The 24,820-nt window shown below is 33.0% G+C and overlaps 3 protein-coding genes across 7 annotated transcripts in view; 1 reads left to right on the forward strand and 2 right to left on the reverse strand.

The window, feature by feature from the left end:
• Positions 1 to 1,061: 1,061 nt before the first annotated feature.
• Positions 1,062 to 2,411, reverse strand: LOC123706946 (ribose-phosphate pyrophosphokinase 1-like). The gene has a single exon (XM_045656605.1). It carries the CDS (start codon positions 2,328 to 2,330, stop codon positions 1,302 to 1,304), a length of 1,029 nt encoding a protein of 342 aa, XP_045512561.1. The 5' UTR covers positions 2,331 to 2,411; the 3' UTR covers positions 1,062 to 1,301.
• Positions 2,412 to 2,688: 277 nt separating this feature from the next.
• On the reverse strand, positions 2,689 to 13,766 carry LOC123706945 (probable maltase-glucoamylase 2). Of its 5 annotated transcripts, none has more exons than XM_045656601.1 (7): positions 13,661 to 13,766; positions 12,434 to 12,564; positions 9,096 to 10,014; positions 7,566 to 7,773; positions 6,895 to 7,185; positions 4,211 to 4,978; positions 2,689 to 3,232 (listed from the first exon to the last, which is right to left on the reverse strand). In XM_045656601.1, the coding sequence occupies exons 2-7, from the start codon at positions 12,510 to 12,512 to the stop codon at positions 2,879 to 2,881; spliced, it is 2,619 nt and encodes an 872-aa protein (XP_045512557.1). In that variant the 5' UTR covers positions 12,513 to 12,564; positions 13,661 to 13,766; the 3' UTR covers positions 2,689 to 2,878. The 5 variants fall into 5 exon arrangements, with proteins under 5 accessions (XP_045512557.1, XP_045512558.1, XP_045512556.1 ...); XM_045656602.1 differs by having other exon boundaries at positions 12,434 to 12,536; positions 13,661 to 13,757; XM_045656600.1 differs by lacking the exon at positions 13,661 to 13,766 and adding an exon at positions 12,795 to 12,817 and having other exon boundaries at positions 12,434 to 12,536.
• A 3,020-nt stretch (positions 13,767 to 16,786) lies between these two features.
• The window catches only part of LOC123707787 (adipokinetic hormone/corazonin-related peptide receptor variant I-like), a 33,388-nt gene continuing 25,354 nt past the window's right edge, over positions 16,787 to 24,820 (forward strand). The window contains exons 1-2 of the mRNA XM_045658125.1: positions 16,787 to 17,014; positions 23,792 to 23,913. Coding sequence (XP_045514081.1) covers positions 16,787 to 17,014; positions 23,792 to 23,913 — 350 coding nt within the window. The remainder of the gene's footprint in view (positions 17,015 to 23,791; positions 23,914 to 24,820) is intronic.

Raw genomic sequence — 24,820 nt, forward strand, 5'->3', positions numbered from 1 at the left:
TTTTAATGGAATCTCGCTGTTGGCCTTAAGGGCCTTTACACCTCAGCTCGGGCTGTTTTGGCGAGCGTAGCTCGGCCAGAATGGCGTTTTATCCCGCGGCTAGCGCAAGGGCGTCTCCTGTGAGACTCGAACCTCGGCTTGGGCCGTCGCGGGGTGGTCAATCGCCTGAAGGGCAGGACGGAAGCTCACTGGAGTGAGCGAAGTGCGAAGTAAAGGTCCTCGCCTTCCCCGGTGAAGGCGGTTTTTTACCCTAATCTGTGTATTTTTATTTTTATTATTATTGGCCGCGCGGGCGGCTTTTAATTTATCGTTTGCTACGGTAATTGGATCATCCGGATCCGTTAGTATGTGTCGGGGCCTCCTACGAGCCCTTTTTGTCGGGAAGGGGAAAAATTGCTCATGTACGGTAGACTTCTTTTTATACAAATTAGGGTAAAGGACCCCCTTCACCGGGGACCGTACTTCTACTACAGCCCGAGCTACGCTTGCCAAAACAGTCCGAGCTAAGCTGTAAAGGCCCTTAAGCCAACAGCGAGATTCTATTAATAAAAAAACTACCAGCAAAAGACAAAAACTAAAATAGAGATAAGAATTTCATATATATACACACATTTATTATGGTATGCCGTATCGTAGCTACAGATTGATATTACCAAACATGATTTGATAGGCAAATAAAAGTTATATAGAGCCAACTAATTAATGTCATAATAAAAGCAGATTATCCTTATGTTTAAAGTACTGGAAGACTATTTTATAGATTATTCTCCAGCCTCTGTTGTAAGTTGATAAACTGTTTTGCCGAGTCCTATTTATTTATACAGGTCAACTATACCTATTACTTGTTTTTTATAAGTTTTAATATAAATTTATTTCTAAAGTAGGTAATTATGCCTTATCAAGATTTTTTAATTATTTGTACGGTATGTTATTATATAGGTACACTTAAACAGTGTTACTATTTCTTTTTACTTTTAATGTAAATTTAGATTTAATATATATAGATTATAAGTTCTTATATAAATAAGATAAAAATGTTCAATGAAAAATATGCCATTAAATAATTTATAACTAATTTAAAAATACAACTATTTTATTTCCATAACAGCAAGTAACAATAAAAGGTTCTATAATTTATTTTTGACGTTTGAACAGTTTATCTCTTTTTGTTGTTCACGGATCAAGATATAAAAGTGTAGACAGTTTATCGAGTTAAGCCGTAGTTTGTTATAATTATCACGGTAAAATGCATTATTAAATACATCCTTGTGATAACATGTTTTATATAAAGTACTGTCTTATTAGTATGGAACGTTTGTGAAAAGGTAGGAAACGGATTCAGCATAGTGCGTTCGTCGTATTGCTTCAGCCAGCATCACGGAGATATCCATAGTTTGCAATTTCGGGCACAGTTTCATGTGTTTGTCTTGAGGAATGGTATTGGTAACAACCAAAGCCTCTAAGCAGGAGTTATTTATCTTATCAATAGCGTCCCCAGCGAGGACTCCGTGGGTTAGAATTGCATATATTTTGTCAGCTCCAGCTTCGCGTAGCTTTTGGGCACCTTTAACGATAGTATCACACGTGTCTGCTAAATCATCAACCATGATAGCGGTTCTATTGCTCACGTCACCAACTAAAACTGTTGAATCTTCGATGTTGGATCGTTGCCTTTCTTTGTGGATGATCGCGAAATCGATATCCAACCTGTCGGCAATGGCAGTCATCCTTTTCACACCTCCTGCATCAGGTGAAACCATAACACTGGTTCTCCATTCAGAAATATTGTCTTGTATCCATTTCGTTATCGCTGGTTCAGCGTAAAGATTATCGACGGGGATATTGAAGAAGCCTTGAATCTGAGATGAGTGAAGATCGATTGTTATGACGTGATCAGCTCCAGATACCGATATGAGATTAGCTAGCAGCTTAGCAGTAATTGGGGCACGGCTTTTTTCTTTTTTATCCTGTCGCGAATAGGGGAAACTTGGGATCACAGCGGTGACGCGGGAGGCTGCCGCGATTTTGCAAGCGTTTATCATAATCAGCAGCTCCATTAGGTTGTCGTTGATATCACCACATCCACTTTGCACAATGTAGACGTCTTCACCACGGACGGATTCATGGATTTCAACGCTTGTTTCTCGATTAGAGAATTGTTTAGTCGTGGCTCGGCCCAGGTCTAACCCCAGTCTTGAGACTATTTTCTTTGCAATATCTGGATGAGAACTTCCCGTGAATACTTTGATATTGGGCATTCTTGGTTTCTTACTTAATTCTTTATCGTTCGTATATTCTGCGATGGAGTGGTTATCTCCAGTCGATTTCATGAGCGTGACTGATGCAAGTGGATACTACACAACACTGTTCTCTTAAAGCGATAGCAAAATGATTTGTTTTCATATTTGTACTGATTTATCAAAGTTCAAGCAGGGGTTAGGTCGGTTAGTATCTCAATTATAATACAAGTACATTGTTTGTAACCAAATCACGCTTAAATAACTAAACAAACAGTGGGATTTCATCATAAGTCAATATTACAGTGATATGGCTAATGTAATGTATTACGGAATTTAAATATGACTATTATTATGATAACTTGCAGTTAAGGGACAGATTAATTATTTATGTATACTGTTATTTTAGATTTAATTAAAAACTATAAATATATTATACAAAACCAGTTCGACATTGAGAACAAGAATTCTTTATTTAAGTAAATATAAAAGCAAAGTTGGTTCCTTGGCAGCAACATCACACAGCAGTTGTTTCGTTTACACGAAAATCTAAATTCAACATAAGGAAATAGCTTAGAACGGGAATTGTTAAATCGCAGTATTACTATTATTAATGCTTTCTATGCCTTATATTAAAGAAATTAAATCAAATTCACTTCGATGACATCCTGTGCCTCCAAGTCACAAAACATGACGTATTCTTCGAAGTGCCTATATGTGTCATAATTATTAAACTGTGGGTCCAAGCCGAAAATTTTAATATCTCCGGCGTCTTCCATAATATCGTTATTTGGGAAATTACACATGGTTGAAAAATCATCACCCTCTGCGGTCACGTACAATTTCTCATGAGTAGCACGAAATTTAAGAGTAAGTCCTGGCAAAAAGTACACTTCCCCTGAGGCTGAGCAGCTGGTCGTATTGAAACATTGTAACGCAATGACAATCGAAAATAAGGAATTCTTTCTTGTGTTTTCAGCCGTTCCGTGTATTTCCTGAAATTTTTCAATCGGCTATTAGATACATTTCGAAATTAACTGGATTATTTTTTATTATTGCATTTTTACGGCCTAAATTCAGTTATTTAAAAGCCATAATGCTGGCAGCAGATTCTCGCTGTGATAACAGGTACGTTGAGTTGTAGAAATGTCAGGCAAATATAAATAAATGAGATCCAGTGGTGCGACAATCTTTTTAGGTCTGGGCCTTAGATTTCTGTAACTGTTTCGTGATTTATTTGTGCGAGTTAAAATACGTTAGGTGATAAATAAATATGAGAATAAAACGATAAAAATGAATTGTCGTCCTTACAAAATCTAATAACTTTATATATTGGATTAATTTTTGTAAAGGACCAAGTTATATGCGTAGGTGAGGAAAATCACTTATGTGTGAAAATCAGATCAAAACTCTCGATTTCTTAAGATGTGACAAAAAAAATTCTCAATTCGAACATTTCAGGTCCTTTATTTAAATTATTTTGAAAAAGAAATAAAAAAATATCATATAGTATTATGTAGGTTTATACATAAATAGGCTCACGTCGTAAGGAATGTATTTAACTAATGCTAAGTAAAAATGGTGTAGGCGTAAGCTGCGGTAAAGGTGAACCACAAAATCATGTAATACTTTCTAGAAAAATTACGCGACAGCATCTTTAAAAGTTGCCCCAATATAAACGGTTGGATGATACTTAAATGTATTCAATAATTCGTCATTTGCGAAGCTCCACTACCACGAAGCTACCACGATATCATTTTTTATTCGAATAAATAAAAAAGATTTTCGTCGTCGTCCATTTCACTATATGTCCTAGGATATATAGTTCTCTCTGTTGTCTTAGTTTATCACTTATGTTTGAAAAACTCTCATTAAAACGGACGAAGATATAAACACACAACGAAAGAGTTTATGCCTATTAACTGTAAGGAAATTGACAATTCTTTAATAATGTAATTTTTCTGACTACTCACATTTTGCAGTGCTATAATCGATCCTCCGCGTATGAGAGTCAAGAAATCCGACTCCAAGGTAGGCATTGTCGCAATTTTTCCTTCTGTTACATTTACTCTTTCTCCCCCCCATATCTCATACCAAGTTCCCGGAGGCATGGTTACATGTACGTAACTTTGCATTACATGAAGATTCGGAACAATTAATAAGTCATCTCCTACAGAGAACTGTGAATTGGTTCTCTCAAAATAATCTGCTTGTGGGTATTGGTAAAACATTGGTCGTAGTAGCGGTCCTTGTTGAAGGACAGTATAGAAGTATGGTATAAACGCTAGACGTCTATTCAACGATGTTAACATGTAATTTCTGTAGTTTCCATTGAAGGCTGTAGGATCGCGGGCTGGCGTGTTTGCATCTATTCTAACTAGTGGAAAATATGTAGAAGCCATGTACCATTTGGCACAAAGATCAGTCTGGTTTTCGGGGAAAAAATTGGTATCTCCACAAATTGGGGTTGACCACAGCCAATGACCTGATATACCTCCTAGGGCTGCTTGAATTAGTTCTCTATGGAGATTTAACCACAACGCCTCAATGTTCTGTCTATTTATCATCACATTTCCGTTCATCCAATGACTACTAACAGCGGGAACAATGCCTCCTCCAGTCATATTCATAATTGCTTTGACAGACTCTTCTCCATATGTATTATGCTTGAAAAAATATTTTGTTTTGTCTAATAAAGTCATATTCCATGTAGGTGTATTAGTCAGAGCTGCTTTAAAATTCTGAAAAAAATAAAAATTAGCCCTAATATTAAAATCAAACTTTCATCTCTGTTAATATAAAATCCCAAAATTCAAAGAATTGTAATTCATATAATTTTATCATGGTTTATTTATCTACTAATGCGTTTGACTAAAGTACTCTTTTGTTTCTTTCTATCAATCTGTGTTTCCGCAGTGATAAGAAGAGACAAGTTTGTACTTTAGTAAAACGGGGCATTTTGACTCATTTAGTTTATATAAATACATAGTTGTGCAAAAATTAATTATTAAATTGTATGGGACGATTTTATATGTGACCTACATACCGATTGTTTGTTCCAAAAACCGGTCAAGAGCACTTTAGGCCTAACATATAGAGCGCTGAACTACGAGAGACAAAGTAAAAAAATATGTGAAGCTCTATCAAAGGGCAGGGCCAGATTTAGGGAAGTGTGGCCGGAACCCCAGGGCTGTACCCTGGGAAAATCACAAAAGAGATAATCTATAATAGAGACTTCGAAAGAAAAAAAATGTTTTTTTTCGGTGTTTTAACATTATCTTTGTACAAACATGATTATATAGTTCTTAAAAATTTACAGAAATCATTTATCTGTATTTATATTTTTATGTTTGTTATTTAACAAAGATTTTTAGTATTTAGTAAAAAATCTACTTGGTTTCAAAATAAATTATTGATTGAAAAAGTCGACTGAAATTTTTATTTTATTTTATTTGGTTAATAATTTGGGGCCAGGAGTCCTCCACTCCTTTGTTGCCCCGAAACCTCCAGACCTCTAAATCCGGCCCTGCCAAAGCTCCAATGTGGAATTACGCAATCAGACTTTCGAAATTACTTGTGAATTCCCGCAAATTACTTCTAATCCAAAATGTTAGCTTTCTCTTTACTAATTTAAAATCTATACAAATTGTTCCATAATACTTGAATATAAATTATGTTGTTGCTACGTTCTAGGCTAGGTCTAACAAAATCCGTCTTATCATTGCATGCATGTAGGACATATAATGCGCTTATCGAGTAATTTCAAGGTTGCTACCTAAAAGGAAATTATGGAAGAAGACTCTGCAAATCATCTATTGTAAAGGGCTGCATAAGGACTTAAATATATTTTAATCAAGTATAGATTTAATGTTGTCTTTAATTATTATGGTCTAGTAGTCGCAGCTTAAAAAAAGAGTGGCGGTAAAATTCTTACCAGTTTGTCAAGTGACTAGACTCTAGCCTACTACGACCTGGTAGAACTGTTGAATATTTTTTTGACGTATGATATGATGATGATAACTAAAACCGATATTTAGTATACCTACGTGTAAAACAAATGTATGTGGTTCATAATTAAACTAACTTTATGTTAAACTGTTACTTCGGCCATTCAGATACGGTCACAAGTAATGTACTTACTTTTCGTCTCGTCAATTTATACCTCCCCCCTCTTGTGAAAAAAAGTAAGCAAAGCTCTCAAAAATAATAGTACATAAACGTATTAATTTTTTGTAGGAATCCTCGAATACATTTCGTTTTCAAGTATAGATAATGTGTGGGTAATATGTATAAAAACGTAAATAATAATTACTGTTGTCGTATTCACCAATTAAGAAAACTAAACCCCCCACCCTCGACCCTATATTGCTTACGTAGTACTTGAACGGCCCCTTTGCGTCAATAAGGCTGATTTATATAAAATTATTTATCGGATATTAATACTATTACAACAGATTGGAAACTCATAATCGAAAGCCGACGTTTTTCTCTTGAAACAGATTTAGATTTTCTCGAAGACGATAGCGATAATAGTGTTCGTCTTGTATGTTTCTAGCGATTAAATTGAAAAACTCGAATCCAAACATTATTTCACTATTATATTGTTACATTATCCTCAAGTTACATGCATTAAAGTCGTCGAGAGAAAATTCATTACCTCATTGTAATAATCTAAATACGGCGAAGGGTCTTGAGCCGATTTATTAGATTGATCCAGGGGCCAATTATTTTCTATTATCAATCCGTCGAATTTTTTCGTGAAGGGCCATAATCTCTTAAGAAAATGGCTGGAAGCTACATCGTACGCCGGATACATTACTTTTGCTCCACCAACTTCGCCTTTGTATATTTCGAATGTGTAGGGATCGTGGTACATGAATAAGTCGAATTCGGGTAAAATTGTACAAGCGGATGTCTTTAACGTGGTTGTATCTTCATTGAAGCGAATCTGAAATAAATTAATAGTATGTTTCAGAATAGAGTCTTCATTTATAGAGTGTCGTTGTCATTTGCAATGTCGTAGCCCCTGAACGTGGCGCTTCGCTATATTCAATCATGGTGATGCTTCAACGTACAATCACTATTGACATTGCCACCACAGAGGGTTGATGTCGAAAAACAAACATTAAATTCTTATCACCAATATTAAATTAATAAAAGTTGTATATTAAAAAATATACATATATATAATAGCGTATTTATTTTAACTATTGTTATAATTCAGTTTGGTATTGCATGTTTGCTTGCTCCGGATCTAATATTTAAGCGCCACTTGGTGATTCTTGGAAGCATTAGACAACATACTCACTAAAAGTCTTAGGTACATACATACGGGGAAATATGTGGCACAAATCTCTTCCTAGCCTGCCGTATCAAATTAGCACCGCTATCAACATCTTGTAAGTTTTTCATCTCCATAGCTTCACAACGATTGCTTCCCAGAACAATTGGTCTGTGACCACAGTGACTTTCAAATGGTATATTTGCTGCTGTCAGTTTATTGATATAATTGTTAAGATCTTGATCTGATGTCCCACTGGAATTAGTGAATTTTGAAATATACAAGGACTTGTAAAACGAATTTGAATGTGCTAAAATTACGTCTTACAACGAATCTGTAGCGTTAATGTCGCAAGGTTGGGACTAACTCAATATTTAAATCGGAACCACTATCGTTAGAGGAAGTTAAGTGATATAGAGAAGTAATTATACTGTGTTTGTAAGGGTTGTGAGGCATCTAACATTAAAACAGTCACAAGAAGGCGTCGAGGTATCAGTTGCATCCAAAGAGTGGGGAATGAAAGAGCCTTTGTCACCTTGCCTATAAAATGAAATATCACGCAATCTGTTCATTGTACAGGGTCCTATTAGGTAGGTTCATTGTATTGGCAACAAAGGAACTCAAAGGAGTGGACACAAATTGTTTTCCAAATAAAGGAACAATTTTTTTCAGACGAGTATTTCAGTAGATTATTTTAGTATTTAACAGACACATAAAATTTAAAACAGCAAAAAATCTAAAAAAGTTATTTACTAGTCGGAATTTAAAACATTTTTTTCCAATGTCTATTATTATAGGGGCCCTTTGGGTGGAGGTCACAGGAGTAGCAGGGTTGATTACACCCGGGTACTTACTAACTTTACTTTGTACATAAAGCCTGAACGTAAACGTAATTATATTATCAACAACTTCATATTTATAACACACTATTTACATAGCCAGTTGCTTGTATTATACATATGAAAGTTATATTCTTTACCCTTTTTATAAACCAGTCTATAACAAATTTGCCTGACCCTGCGTGATTACAGATTTAAAAAAAAATAGATTTTAGATATGGAAAGTAGTTACGCAGAACTGGATTTTTAGAGAAATGCATTCGCAAGTCCTCTGGTATTGAGAGTGTCCATAGGCGGCATAAATCACTTAACATCTGGTGATTCTCTTGCCCATTTGCCTCCTTGTATTTATAAAATTGTTCGATTCCATTAATAATTGCAACGCACATCGTTCTCAACGTGACTTGGCTATAAAGTAAGGTCTAGCTTAGGTTCAGATTAATTAACTGATTGGAAAATGTTCATTTTAAATCATATTATGAATAATGAGCTCATATTTATGTTCACAATGAAGCATATTGTCTTACTCAGTAATTTATTAAAGGATTTGTAATGGTATATTTATAGGACCTAGAAAACAAGATCACTGTGTGATTTTTTCTTGGTAAAGAGTACCCGTGGTAATCCTATTAAAAAACATGATCAAATGTTAGAATAAAATAACCTTTTAGACTTAATGATCTACTCTAAGTACGTACGCCGTTATTAACGCTAAAGTTGCAAAATAGTATTACGTACCAAATATGGGCTCCCAACATCCAATATTCAAGATTCCAATTAGACCCGATTAAATTCATGGCATCGTTCATAATATCCTTCGGCGTTGGACCCACAAACAAATTAAATTTTAGTCCAGTACCCGTTAAACTTCTGACTATTATTTCATTTTCGGCTCGTACCATAATCTCAGTAGGGGCGGGCGTGTCCAATAATAGTCCGTGATACGACCCATTGTACCTTGCAAATATCAGTGGTATCGAACTGAAGTCGTTATTGTGGCTATAAATTACCTTTTCTGTGCCCGAGCATAGGGGTAATTCACCCAAACCGTACATTGTAGCGTTTGTTAATCGAAACGTCAGTTCCCAAATGCCATCAGACGCGATCAAGGGTCCTCTGATTGTGTTAAAAATTGTTCCTTGAGGTCCCTTAACCTCTATATTAAGTTCGGGAGATGAGACGACGTATGAATATGTTTTGTTGTATAATCTTCGTCCAGCTCTCAGGGGCTCCTTTCCGTTATAGAAGTCTAAAGTTAGGTGAGTGGCTGTCCGTTCATTTATTGAAAGTCGAAGGTTTCTAAGGCTGGCTTTAGAGTTGTAAGGTATTGTAGAAACCCGTGGGTGTAGAACAAGGTATTGGGACCAGGGTACATCCATAATGTATGAGAATCTAGACGGTAGTCGGTGGAAGCAAAAACCAGTTTTGACATCATAGCAACATTGTGCATGGCATTCTCCTTCTGATACGTTACCGGGGCCACAAGGTAATCTTGATGTTTGTGGTACCAGACATGACCCTACTGAAAGCTGGAAGCCTCCGCTGGGTATGAAATGAAATTGGTACAATATTACTGGAACTAATACAGCTGTTATCAAAAGAGCAACAAAGATCTGCAAGGGCCGGTTAAGTATTACGTGCTCGTACCATTTCAGTTCTGAAAAATTAAAAAAAAATTATGAAGAATATTTACGCATCAATATTCCACGTCTTAATTAACATTGAAAATTAAAAATTAGTGTATTGGTTCGGAACACAGAACTAATTGTAAATGTTCGACTAATGACGCACCAATTAAGCTACAATGATGCTGCGATCAGGTTTCGGTTTTTACGTATTTTCTGATGATTTAAGATAATTACTAAAAGGTGACGGGACATCCATTAAAGGCAGTCATCGCATCCCATGGATACTCATTTTTAGAGGGTGCGTTGCGGGCCTTTGAGGAAGGAGTACACTCTTACTTTGAATAGTCGGAGGTCCTATTTCTCAGGGAATATCCCCCTGGGAATCAATTGCACATCTCGCTTTGCTTTCATATATATATAATAATATTGAATAAGTTTATTCTGACTAAAGTTTATTGAAACCTAAACATCAAGCGATTTTAAGACATAAATTGTATCTTATGCGATGTATAATTTTGGATTATTTCGGATATAACTGTGTTGATGGGTATGTTTTTCTAATTATTATTTTAAGTTTTGGTTTTATTTTATTGTGAAGCTATCGGAAATGTTTTCTTCCTTTTTAGCTTTGGGAAACGCCTTCAAATTAGATGTTCATTATTGAATAATAAATTAACCAATTTGTTTATGTGGTAAATGTTACCACAAATATGTGCTAATTTGTTTTATTTAATGTTTATTTAACCCATACCAAAATAAATCGAGAAATCGTTTAACAATTACTAAAAGAAAAAAAGCTCGGATTTTTTAATGTGCCTAAATAAAACATTAAATATATAACTAACGCTTCCAATGTTACCAATATATGCAATTGTATATTTTGACGACCACGCTAAAGTTTATATTCGCACTCAGAAGTTATTTAAATGAGGCTGTTATAGGATTCCCATATAATTTCAGACCTGAATTAAGCAATTTATGTCTTGTTGATACAATTTTGTATAACAATGAGTGATATTTAAAATTGTCTCATATGTAATGACGTCATTAATAAGAATATATTTTTACTCCATCGTGTATCAAATATCCCAATAATTTTTAGGTTTGTTACTATTAATTTGTTGTAAACCATGAATAATTTTATTTTCTATATTTATAATATTGCATCACAAAACTAGCACAATGCCACTTACGTAACAAGCCATCTCAATCGTTCTCTACAAGGCTTTTGCTTTAGTTAAACTTATAGCAACCAGTTTCAAGAAAGTATTAACTTTATTTTTAAAAAAGTATAACGGTAACAGTAGTTGTGATCGTATCGTATGTATACATCCTTTTTAAAATGTAAGATGTTTACTATTTTAAATATATTACACGGCAACATCTAGGTTATAAATTCCGTCTATATAATGAAAACCTTTTTCTCTGCAACAATATGTGGGTGGAAACTTTAGCTGAAGAGACAATAAACTTTCATATTTTGTCCTTGTCAAATGGATACTTTAATGAAAGGGTAAAATGTACGTCTTGTGTACAAAAATATTAAATTACGAACAATACTGTCTTAAGGATTCCATGAATACGCCAAACACTCCCAAGGGATCCCAATCATTTCCCAAGCAGGCGCTTGATTGGAATTACAGATGAGGCAAAGAGACGCAATACTTGGAGCAAGGTGAAATACGAGGTTCAAGACTGAATGTAATGGAGACCCACTGAGGCGCCCTCTGCCCCATCTAGGGATTATAGAACTAAAGGTCAAGTAAGTAAAGTAACAGATTCCCTTTAAAAGAATGTAGGTAGTTCAGAACGTATAACATAATCATTTAATATTAAATCTATCTAGGCCACACAAACTCTCATTAAGTAAATAGTAAAACCAGCCCCTATTTAAATATTTATAAAGCATAAAATATAGCCTACACAGCGAGATATTACTGTTATGCCTATTAGTTTAGCCAATATTTACATATATAGAATTCTATCTCTATATTTATAAAATTCTCGTGTCACAATATTCGTTCCATACTCCTCTGAAACAGCTCGACCGATTCTTATGAATTTTTTATGCATATTCAGTAAGTCTGAGAATCGGCTACTATCTATTTTTCAAACCCCTAAGTGATAAGGGGTGTCCACCACAAATTTAATTTTTTAAACAATTTTTTTATATTACATCATACAAAAATACATACAATTTTTAATTGTCACCCCTCTAAGATCAACCCCTATTTTTATTGTAGTAGATAGTTATATTTTTTAAACAAAAAAAAAAGTTTTGCTATAAATAATATATATGGCAAAATGACGTTTGCCGGATCAGCTTGTAACGATATAATAATTTATTCGTGCTATTTATGACTTGGATGTTTATGCTAAGAAATTTATATTATAACGAACTTACCACTACAATATTTGATAATTCTATTAGATACTTTAAATACGTACGTTTTATACCGTCATACGAATAATTGAGATTTTCAGCATCTTCATAGTTTGATTGTGTATCTTCAACCTTTGGATTCATTGTATATGTTAGTACGTCATATTCCTGTATGTAATTAAATGTATAGATAATTCTGTAAAAATATAACATGAAGTATTCTGTAATTAAGATATGTGTACAAGGATTCGAGATGTCCATAACAATTGTGGAGAAATTGTTGCGACGAAAGCATATATCCTATGGTGATGATTTTCATTAGTCTGTAATATTCTAGCATATAATACTTATGTATAAAGTAAGTAACGTTACATACTTATAGCATGCAACAAAAATTAAAAAAAAAAACAAAAAACATCTATCCACCTTGTGTCTGTGTCTAAACTGTCCACTCATTTATTGCATTACGACATTGTTGGGAAAGATTCGATCGTCTTGGTTGTGGCATTGTTAATAATAATATCGGCACGATAAGCTAATAGAACATTTTACGTCACGTCCAACGGAAACAATATAAAAATAGCTATTCTATGTCCGTCTCCTGGTTCTAAGCTATCTCCCCACCAATTATCAGCCAAGTCGGTTAAATCGTTTTTGAGTTATAAATAGTGTATCTAACACGACTTTCTTTTATATACATATATCGATTATGTATATATAAACTGCGCCAAATACATTATCGAATTGATAATAGGTTGTCTCTTTCCTAAGATCGCAGACGCTGACGATCAAATAATGTGACGAATGTTATGATTTTTTAGATAACGAAAAATATCGTGTAAATTACTGAGCGCTGTGATCGCGAAACCATTCCTTGTATCCAATATAAGGAATACAAGTTAAGTTAAGTGTACAGTTAAAATATACATTGTTTTACTCGTACTGTACACTTATTAACTTTTTTGTATCACTTATTTGCATTTTTGTGTCTATAATTGTTTATGTTTCTTTCAATAAATATTAGTAGTAAATCGATGCATAATCCCGCAGATTTGTTTTGTAATTTGCATTGGATTGAAAAATCATAGAAATAAAAAAGTAAAAAAAAATATCGTTGCAGTATTCGTAGTGCCCGCTGGAATATTATAAAAAATATTATTTATATAACCAGTTCTGATTAATATAAAAAATATCATAGTCTCAAAAAATTAAAGCAATGACGCATGTGATTTATAAAATTAATACAAATAACAGTTTTATATATAGGTATTTTTAAATATATTCCCACTCACCGTTTTTACTAAAATTATGAAAAGTATTACCACGATAATTTCAGTAATTTTGATATAACTAAATTTTCAATTTTGAAATATCACAAACAATCACAGCAGAGATGACGTACGATTGAATACTGGTAATTATTGATAATATAATCATTGATAAAACTGATATGCCTTTCAAATTATTGCTTTGTTGATATACTTATCTATGTCTTTGTTTCGCCGAACAATGTTTTTCCTGTGAATAACGACTGATCAAAATTTAATAAACTTACACAAAAAAATTGTAACTATAAACTGTTTAATAGATTTTACATAACAAGAAGAATAAATCACTATATTTCATTCTAAACCTCAAAAACAATTCAAAACCTTATACATTCACTAACAACCTTAAGCCACATCTTCAGAACCTGTCAAATACTGAAACGGAATGTAATTTTCATGTGAAAAAGTAGTTTATTTACAAAATTGTAAGTGTAATGAAGAAATTTTTACGTTAAGTACCATTAATATACCAAATGGAAGAGATTAGATGCCCCCGCAGGACTCCTAGTGAGGGGCACTTTCTCTTTTAACTAAACAACCTTTCTTAATATGTGTAATAAAGTTTTTTCTTTCATTTCTTTCTGTCTAGCTCTGCTGTAGGTTTAAGTACTGATATATATACCGGTGGCTGGCCATGCGTCATACTCGTGAACGGGTGCTACTTGTGGTGACTGGTCGACTTGAATACGTGTATGCGGTGATGTTAGTTATTTCGACTATGTATTTGCGTGTTGTTCCCACGAGAATGTAAGTGCGTGCTCCTATTTCACCCTGCCTACTGCTGATAGCGGACAAATCTTTGTTTTTATTTTTTAAGATTGTGTAAAACAAAAAACTTGGCGATTATAACGTGTGGCGGAGTCATGTCAAGGTTATGCTATGTATATAACAATTTATACGAATGGCTTGACTATTAGACAGATAAAATGATTCATGAAATATAATAATTTCACATAGTACTAAATCTCTACGATGACGTCAAGGCACATTGCTCATTCATAAAGTACAATCAACAGTTGAAATTATTAAGTAGTCCATTCACGCCTTTAATTCATTTCTAAATTATGTCAACGCCTGTGCACAGGCGCTGATTAAAGATTTAATTGGCGCCTGGTAGGTAGTACCGGTGAGCAGCTAGTGCTTTCCTCGTTCAACGAAAAAGTATCGCAAGAAAGCGAGAAAATGCTGCCAGCATTAAAGGTACACTGTCTCAGGAGCCAAATTTTTTGAATTTGTTTTAATTTTCTTTTTAATAATTTTAACTTTTTTAAATATTTCTATGTTGGTTAAGAAAATTGTAAATACTATATATATATATATATATATGTACATTATAAAGTCTCTGAATTTTTTTATAATAGTTATACAAAGGAGTAGGTCAATCAGCGTCATTGTCTGCAAATATTAGTTTTTCTGGTTTAGCGTTTTTCGTTATTGTAAGTGTTAATATAGACAGACAATTATATTGGACCCTAGGCGTGAATGCGCGAACTCAGATTTCTAGTTTTATATGTTTCTACAAGCTCTTAATTAAATTGAGTTTTAATGTTGCGTTTATTGAATTAGTAATTTCTATGTTCAAATATTATTGTTGTGTAGGTGTAAACTTGTAATATTATATTTTTAAACACGCCTGATGTTGTGGGTCATATGATTGAAATAAAGTTGTAAGACAAAATTATCACTCTAAGAATGAAACGCCTTAAAAATTAACCCAAGCAATACGATATAGAACCAATATCAAATTCCCAAGAGTGTTGGTGCGATGTTATCGCTTTCTACATGATTTGAGCTCAATGACTTAATTAAACCATATAAGAAACTAGCAACTGTTGTGTCATGCCAGGTGGAAAAATATTTATGTTGAAAAAAAGTTAAGTTAAACAAGTTTTAAGTTTGACCTTTATTAATTACTTGAATCTTTTAATCGTGCTAACTAATAACTTACTAAATACAAATTATACGTATGTATAACTAAATAGTTAGTTATTCGCTTTCATTATTTGAAAATATTGCCATGATCACGTGGCGTATCTAATAACACTTAAAAATAGGGATTTATGAACAATTTACGCAGTTATTAAAATTCCATGATGAGAGAAGGACTACCTTAAATACAATGCAATAATATTAATTAAAGTCAAACATTACATCTGGAAGAGTTTATCTATAACAACTATGGACTAGCAATGTCACTGTCCGGATAAGCCGAGCGAAATAAGTTGCGATTAAAATAGTTAAGCTTTTAAGTTGCAATTCTGTGATTTTATAGAAGCACAAATTTATCTACATTAGATTTAATAAAATAATTTTTTTGTTTATTTTTTTAATGTTTGAAATAAACTACATTGTGTTGTATTATAATGTAACATGATCGTCTCTTTTATAATATACTAGCGGACCCGAAAGACGTTGTCCTGTCTTAACTATGAATATTGATTTTGAATTGGTATAATTAACTAAAAATGCTTTGTGATATACAACATTCTTTGTTTGTTTTACTGGCGCGTATATAAATAGTTTTGTTGGTATTCCGACATGGGAACAGGCGACATATAACTGGCCATGTAAAAGCATGAATTTTCAAGATTAATGACACTAACAATTAGCGACTGTAATTATTTTATGTCTTCTTCTCCTGACAATAATAAACACAACAAAAAATAATTAGCGAAACAGTCCAGCCGTTCACGCGTGATGTCTTGACCAAGGGAAATAGGGATTCATTTATATATATATATAATACAGATGTATACCTACCGACACAAATACAATATAATGAATAAAACCCAATGCTAAGTGTCTAATTTGTACAGGTTAATTGTTATAAAAATGAATGAACCATTCATAAAATTTCATTGTGGTCTTTTATCTCACATTACGCAGGATCAGTTCATAGCTCGCTACGCTGCTACGACACGCGGACGCGTGGTAGGCTGACTACGTGCTTTGTTTCGTTATGAAGATTCTACGAGGGCTTAACACTTTAATAAAATTTTGAATACGTGTTATATATCTAACTGTATTTTATCTGTGAAATGTGATTATTTTAAAATGAATAAAACAGTAGACTTTTGGGATTACTTTAATATGAATTTCACGATTAATACAACCGAAGTTGTGGATTCAGTGCCAACTGCGGAACAGGAGTTTGTTGTTGGAATGTATAGTGTTCTGTTTATTATTGGTTCTATGGGAAACGTTGCAGTGTTTATTGCTCTGATTCGGTCAAGGCGCAGGAAGTCTAGAGTTAACTTGTTAATGACTCATTTAGTCGTGGCCGACTTGATTGTCACGTTTATTGTTATTCCATTAGAGGTATGTACTAAAATAGTTATATTATTTTAATCCGTGTTTAGACGTATTATTAAGTTTAGTTTGACAATCTTAATAAGTTTTAAATTAAATTAGCCGAAAAAATTATGTTTTATTGTTGTGTATCTCTCTTAATTTTGATTTTGTGGTACTTCAGATTATTAAAAAAACCTTAGTAATATAAATAATTACCTAATCAATAATTATAATAGTGTATAATATAATGTAAAATGATACTTAGTGATGTTAACACTAACTATCAATGTTACATATAATTTCGTAACATTTTACTATAAAGGGTAGATTTAGATTTTTTTACATGTTTAAAGATTTAAATCTCTGGTATGCTTCGCTTACCGCAAGGAAAAAAATAATTGTAAATGGATCATCCATTTAAGATAAATGATTCCCAAAATAGGTTATTTTGGGAAGCAAGTGTTTATAATTTCTTGTGCGATGCATTATGACATGAATTTATTTTAAACTTGCTTTTTTATTTTTAACACCTACGTATATAGTATTTACACTATTCTTAACGAACATATTAACAAAAATATAATCTTATTGAGCTGTTTATTGTTTCCGCCTGGTCTGCGGCAGATAGGGCTAATGTGCCCATATAAGTAGCATCCCATACAAAAGCACGTACCACCCTCCAAGATCAACGTTCCACTTGCCACAGTCTCTAGTGATACCTGTTAAAATGGCTGAAACATTGACGGAGGTAAGAGCGTATGATGTCGTTGAGGAAGTGGTGGAGAGAGAAACTATCGGCACTCTTTTGCCAAGGAAGGCCATGGTTTCCAATGGTTTCAATACTCACAGGGGTTCAGTAGCCTCAGGGACACTTATAGGAAGTAGAAATGGGCACTCCTAAGTGTAGGCTGATGGCAATACGCAGAATTCAGGGATCGATGCTTGATTCCAAGCAGATGTTTTAAAAAAAAACGTTTAAAATATAATCCAAAGAAGTTTTAAAAATATTAACCAAATCCAGTTGTATAACTAAATTATTATATTGAGAGCAAAAGTAAAGTACGTAAGTTAAGTTGGAAATGAAAATACAGGATTTTAAAATGAACAGTTCTGAGCGAGTGCTAGACTAAAGACGATCCAAGAGGATCCTTGTTGACAATAAACTTCTGAAGAGTGTTTGTAACTTTTTTATGTTAATTTTGATGGCTGTGAGTAACACTATAAAAGATAGTTAAATATTTCTGGAATGTTTTCAAAAGCCAACAAGGAGTGTATTTTTGACGTCATCTTTTAACGACATATCGAATTTTTCGTTAGCAAAAAGAATGCGCAAAGCGCGAATAGCGGCCTTTCAACCGCCTTTAGTGCCAAAGGAAAGTTAATGTGCTTTTAACACTTTGTTCAATTTATAAATGTTTAATTATGCAACTTAAGAGGTTAATTTACGAAAGGTCTTCGCATAGCAATTGGCCTCATCCCACCAAAACAAGAGCTACCAAATATGCCCCATATAGTTATATATTGTAATGTAAGATAAAAATAAAATTTAGAATTATTATTTTAAAACTGAAAGTCTAGACACTTGATCCAAATCCTATCTATTCAAACAAAATAAACACACAGAAACTGATCCTGAAAGTGTTTACTTCAAAATAAGTCTTACACATTTTTTTCAATGGGGCTTATTAATCTTATATTAAGTGTCGACGTACAGATGTTTTATAAGAAAATAGTTTGCTGAATTTTGAATACAGTGATTCACGTCTTTAATCATTTTCTTTTTTATACAAGTAGCCACACGTCGAACGTTTTTTGGGTCTTAGACATTATATACATACCAAAAACCAAGTGTTAAAATGTAGATCACTTATTACACCTCCTGAAGTACGATTACTGCAAATGGGACAATCCATTGATAGTTCTACATATTATTGAATACAGTATTTTGTTTGTTTGTCCACGTTCACTCGTTTAGTTTGAGAGTTTTACTATAAAAGTTATTTTAAATGATATTGTAATTTTTGATTACTCTTTGAGCATCAAAAAAGTCAGGTTTCATAGGATAATGAGATTCAAATAATTTTGTTAAACAAATTCGACAAAAGCGACATCGTTAACCTTTGAGATTTTCTACGAAACGTCAAATATATTTTTATACTGTAGGTGAAACAACAAAAAATCAGTAGATATATAAAGAAGAAATAAGTGAGATTGTTCGGTATTGAAATATTTGTGATGTAAAATCATACATATAAATATATGTACGATCCAGAGTCCAGGAATCAATACATATTACTTACACTTTTTTAATTGTGTGGACAGTAATCCAGAATTTAATTACAGTGTTTGACTAGTCGCTTCAGCGTGCGACTCTCATCTCTAAGGTCGCAGGTTCAATCCCCGACTGCGCGCCAATGAACTTTCGTTCTATGTGCGCATTTAACAATCGCTCGAACGGTAAATATCGTGAGTAAACCGGCTTGCCTTAGAGTCAAAAAGTCGACGGCGTGTGTCAGGCACATGCACAGATCACCTACTTGCCTATAAGAGTGACAAATGATCATGAAACAGATACAGAAATCTGATTCCCAGACCTTAAAAGGTTGTAGCGCCACTGATTTGTTTTGTTTATGTTTTTAATACAGAATTTAACAACGCATTCTTTTAACTAACATACTGAAAATTGCATTGATTTATTTTTTATGTAACAGGTGGTATTATTGTTTTGTGTATTATGCCGCATGCATGGTTTGGCAATTTAGTTCGTCGTTCCTATTTAAACCTTATTGTCAGCACTTAAAATTAATAAAATAAAACCATGGCCTCGGGATATTGTTCAAAGTTTATTAATTAGTCCTTAAAGTTTGTATCGCACTTTAAAGCTCTCGACCATTAAATGTTTACAATTTAATAATAAACTCACTCAAAACTCAATTTTAAAATTTGAACTCAATAAACATAAAATAAATCAACTGGTAAAAGGCTGATCGGCTCAATAAATTCTTTTTTTGTAACATCAACGCTCGGTTGGTAGAATGAAATTCGATTGAACTGAGGTTCGCTTTGAATAAGTACTTTGATCATGCGGCCCTATTGCCATTCATGCTGTTTATGTCACTTCTCAGTAACTGCGACTACTTTTACATGCAACATAACAAATATTTATTATTAATGTCATTAAGGAAAATGACTTTTGACTGGCGAAATAATTTATATATTCTGTTGAGTAGTGAGGAGAGAGTGTAGTGCTACGTATTAATAAACGCATCCCTCCTCATTTATATTCCCTTTGACTATAATGGGGCTTTCTTCAGCATACTGGCTATCCTAAGTAATGTGATAGAGACGTATATATATTATATAAATGAGCATTCAATATCTCATCACAATCAAACATTAGTTTAGTTAACTGACTTATAAAAGTTTAAGGCACTGAAGACGCATTTTAGATATATTCCATTGAACCAGTGACGCTACAACCTCTTTAGATCTAGACCTCAGATGTCTGAATCTGTTACATTTTTAATCTAATGGGCAAGTAGGTGATCGGCCTCCTGTGCCTGATGTCGGATCCTCACGATGTTTTCCTTTACCGTTCGAGCGAATGTTAAATGCGCAAATAGAAAGTCCTGTGGTGCAAAGCCGGGGATCGAACATGCATCAATGTATAATATACTCTGAATCTATAAAGGGTATTCAAAAATATATTCGTTTTTAAAACTTGCTTCGATGTCATGTTTATGTTGTTTAAGTCTATTTTTAAATACTTTTATTAGTAAAAGTTTTAAGCATAAATGTCCATAACTAGTGCCGCTTCAGATGGTACCTGAATTCGATGTTATTTTATGCTAAAATTGAAAAAGTTTACTTAATGTATTCCATCAAAAATAGTACATATATATAACTATTATGTTACAACGTTTATCTTTTAAAAATATGTATATACGCAACATATCCTACAGTTACGGAATATAATTAAATTATCAATTTGTAAGTCATTTAAAATGCATCACCTATTTTCCGTTGTTATAAAAACAAGACGGATGGAGTGGATCAACGGAAATTTGTGTTCTATTTCAAATACATTAGTATATATTTACATTACATATGTCCATTAACAAAGTTTGTATAAGCTTATGGCCTGCTCCAGGGGATCGTCCACTGTTTACTTATGAATCGTGTGTGCTTGAACCTGCTTTGCGCATTTTGCACTAACGACCTGAATATCGCTTCGGTAGCTCTGTTGACAACGTATTTATTTATTTTAAAACAATGTGTATGCCTTAAAAATATAGGAAAATATGACATCTCAAATTGACCACTCCTACACATACATACACAATTACATTAGAACATAAGCAATATATCAAGGGAAAAAACTAAATAAACAACTACAAAATAAATAAAAATAAAACAAAACAAAAAATAATAATAACAAAAACTAAACTAAAACTAAAAGATAAAAAATAACAATAACAGTAATAAACAAACAAACTTAAACCACATTAAGAGCCTGCAAAACAAAGTTACAATAAGTTGGTAGACTGTTGAAAAAAACATCTATATTTTCATCAATGTTTGTAATTAAGTTGTAAGAGCGAGATAGCCTATTCACTGGACAAGGAGCCGTAGGTACGTATATAAGACTTTTAGTTCGAGTAACTCTAGGATTACAAAGAAATTAATTATGACCGATTATGGAATTATGTCTTGTTTAGTTATAACATTATGTTAGATACTCCATATAGAAAATAGTCTATCTTTTATATGGAGTATTTTGGCAATTTTTTTGCGACCACATACGGTCATCATACTTCAGTAAATTTCCATAGAACTATAAAATATTATATACCAATTTTTTTTTTAGGAATCATCCTTTTGAAGCAGTTATGACTGTTAAAAAGGCATCCAAAATTGGAAACTTAACTTTATAATATAAGGTTGTAACTCAAAACTTACATACTTCAAGGGTTAAGATAAGTTCCTGTGTATATTAAATAATAATAAAAGTACTTAATATAAAAATGTCTTATGTATCTGGAAGTTAAAGATTAGGTCTTTCTCGAATAAAAGGCGATATGTGTATTTCGACCCGATAGCGTCAATCGATCCAATCCTTGTTAAAAAGTTTTAAAACCGATTCGGCTACGGCAGTTAAAAGTTACTGTACATTTTTTCACTCACAAAGGCCAATGAGAAGGATATCCAGTAGGATCACTAGGATCTTAATCTCTAATTCGGAATTATGCAGTTTTGGTCCGCATAGAACAATGGTTTGTTATCCATGCCATTAATTTTGGTTTCATAATTAAACACCTCTAAAGTTGTATGCAATGTTTGGCTATTATTCTTTTTATAACTGTCTATTCAAAAAGGTCTGGTACGTCAGAATCCGTTCCATCTGAGTATGAGTTATGGAATAGATGAATATTATTTGGCACTATACGAAGGCCTTTTTTTATTCGTGGAAAAAGTAATCAAAATGTTATACATGTAAATGACAATGTACACTTATGTTGTCAGTAAAAATAATGCTTCTAAATTTACACTTACTGCCCGTTCTAAAATCAAGGGCATAGAATGGACGATAAGAACTGGCAATAAACTCTCCGTCACTCTTTGCTGTGATGGAAGGACAATGCGGAAGTTTTAGACAAGATTCGCGGAGTGTTTCGGCTTTCGTCTCTTCTTCCTTATCGTATCATAAGCTAAGTTAAGAACACTTAACAGTAAGCACTAAACTACTCGAACCATAGGGTATGTATCCAAAGTTGCTGTGCTCTTTCAGAACTCTAGTTCGTACGGTAATGCAGTATATAAAATGTCTCAGACCTCACGCAGTTAGAATATCAATAAATTCAAAATATTTAAATCTCACAATGAAAGTATTGTTAAAAAAACAGGAAATAACAAAAGTATTTCATATTTGTGAAATAACTAACGAACTAAAACGAGTATTTTTTATTGAACATTCATCCGTTAGTGTCTTTTCGAAATAGTTTATAAATTGAATTTATAATTTATATTATTATTCAATAAAAAGCGCTTTCAAATAGTCATAATTTATTAAAATAAGTTGTTAAAGTTTTAAATAGTATTTATTAACCAAGTTAGTGGTGTTAGCGTGCGCGTGATAGGAAATTGCGTTGTAGGACTTCTATCGTAAAATGATTTTTTGAATAATTCGAAAACTATGAACACGAATTTAATAAAATTATTTAGTTTAAATTTATGATATAATTGAAACAGAAGCAAAGGTACGCAAAAGTAATTACGGACTCGACAAATCATTATGAATTTCACACTACAGAAATGTAAATTTACGTAAGAAATTAAAGAACGCGTTATACGAAAACGCTTTATATTGGTACCGCGTTATAGGGGGTTTATTAAATATACATACAATCAGGAATTAGGATTCAATTAAATATGTTTATTGTTTATGCTTTATAGGTGTAATTATCTATGGATAGAGGTACATATATTCCTAACGTATACGTACGTAACCTACTGTCATAATATTTAATAAATAATAGCCAAAACTGTTACCGATTTGTAATTGACAATATTGGACTGTAATCAGCGCTATGAATGGAAGTGTAGTTTTCGATAAATATATCGTCGTGTAGATGCGAAACCCTATTGAAATGTAATTATCGCAACATCCGTTGAATTCGGAAACGTGAAATTGCGTTGTATGCGAATTCAATATTGGGTTCGGACTTTAAGTAATAGATATGCCCGCAAATGTTCCTATTATAACAATCTTTATAATAATGTTATTTTTACTTAATCTCTTTTTAGATTGGGTGGCGCACCACAAATGCTTGGTTGGCAGGTAACGGAGCCTGCAAATTCTTTTTGGTCCTTCGAGCTTTCGGCCTCTACCTTTCCTCAAATGTTTTAGTCTGCATATCTTTAGACAGGTAATTATCTTAAAATATTACGTTGTTACGGAATTCATAACTAAGGTTAGACAAATATTTCAGACATAAAATAGATTTTAATATTATCATGTAATCACATTTAACCTACCAATGTCTTCATTAACATTTTCATTCTTATTTATCTATTCCGTGATTATGTACATTTAAGCTTTGTGTTGTAATAATTATTTGTCATAACATTAAAAAGAGGGAAAACTTGTGAGGATGCCTCGACCCAGTTAAAAATCACCTGTGGTGCCATGTTAACCCGAAAAATTAAAAGAAGCTTTGTAGTTGGATTTGCAAAGTTGAACGGAGGAAAACGAAAACGTTTTTTTCCGAACGCTGCTTTACCGATGAGAGGGATAAGATTGAGTTGTAGAAAAAAATATAGAATTCGTAATGCCCACAAAAAAGTAGAAGCGATACATACTTTGCATACAAAACTTTCATATTATATAAAACAAACCACGTCACGCCAAAACTACTGATCGGAATTTATTGTATTTTCACCAATATCTATTTATTTATAAACAATGCTGCCCGGTTTCACTCGCATAGATACCGATCTCGTAGTGAATTTCGAGTGGATCCGGTAGTTTGCAAGTACTAAATCGGACTATACATGTTTTTTTGTTATCATAAAAGTTTTATTATACTTTTCTTAGTTTTAATTACTTCCTTTTAGATTATTAGATACACTTACATTTATAATCTAATCAATATACAGATTTTTTACTTCAGACTTTACAACGAATATATATCTAATACATTTTTAAATTTCTAACACTATTTACGTAGAATGTGTCGGACATTAGTACATACACATTAGTAGCCATGGCTATAAAACTTTTCAATCACCTTCCTAGAAGTTATAGATCACTGCCATGTAATTCTTTCAAGGGGA

This window comes from Pieris brassicae, chromosome 3, assembly GCF_905147105.1.
Source record: "Pieris brassicae chromosome 3, ilPieBrab1.1, whole genome shotgun sequence".
Lineage (NCBI taxonomy): Eukaryota > Metazoa > Arthropoda > Insecta > Lepidoptera > Pieridae > Pieris > Pieris brassicae.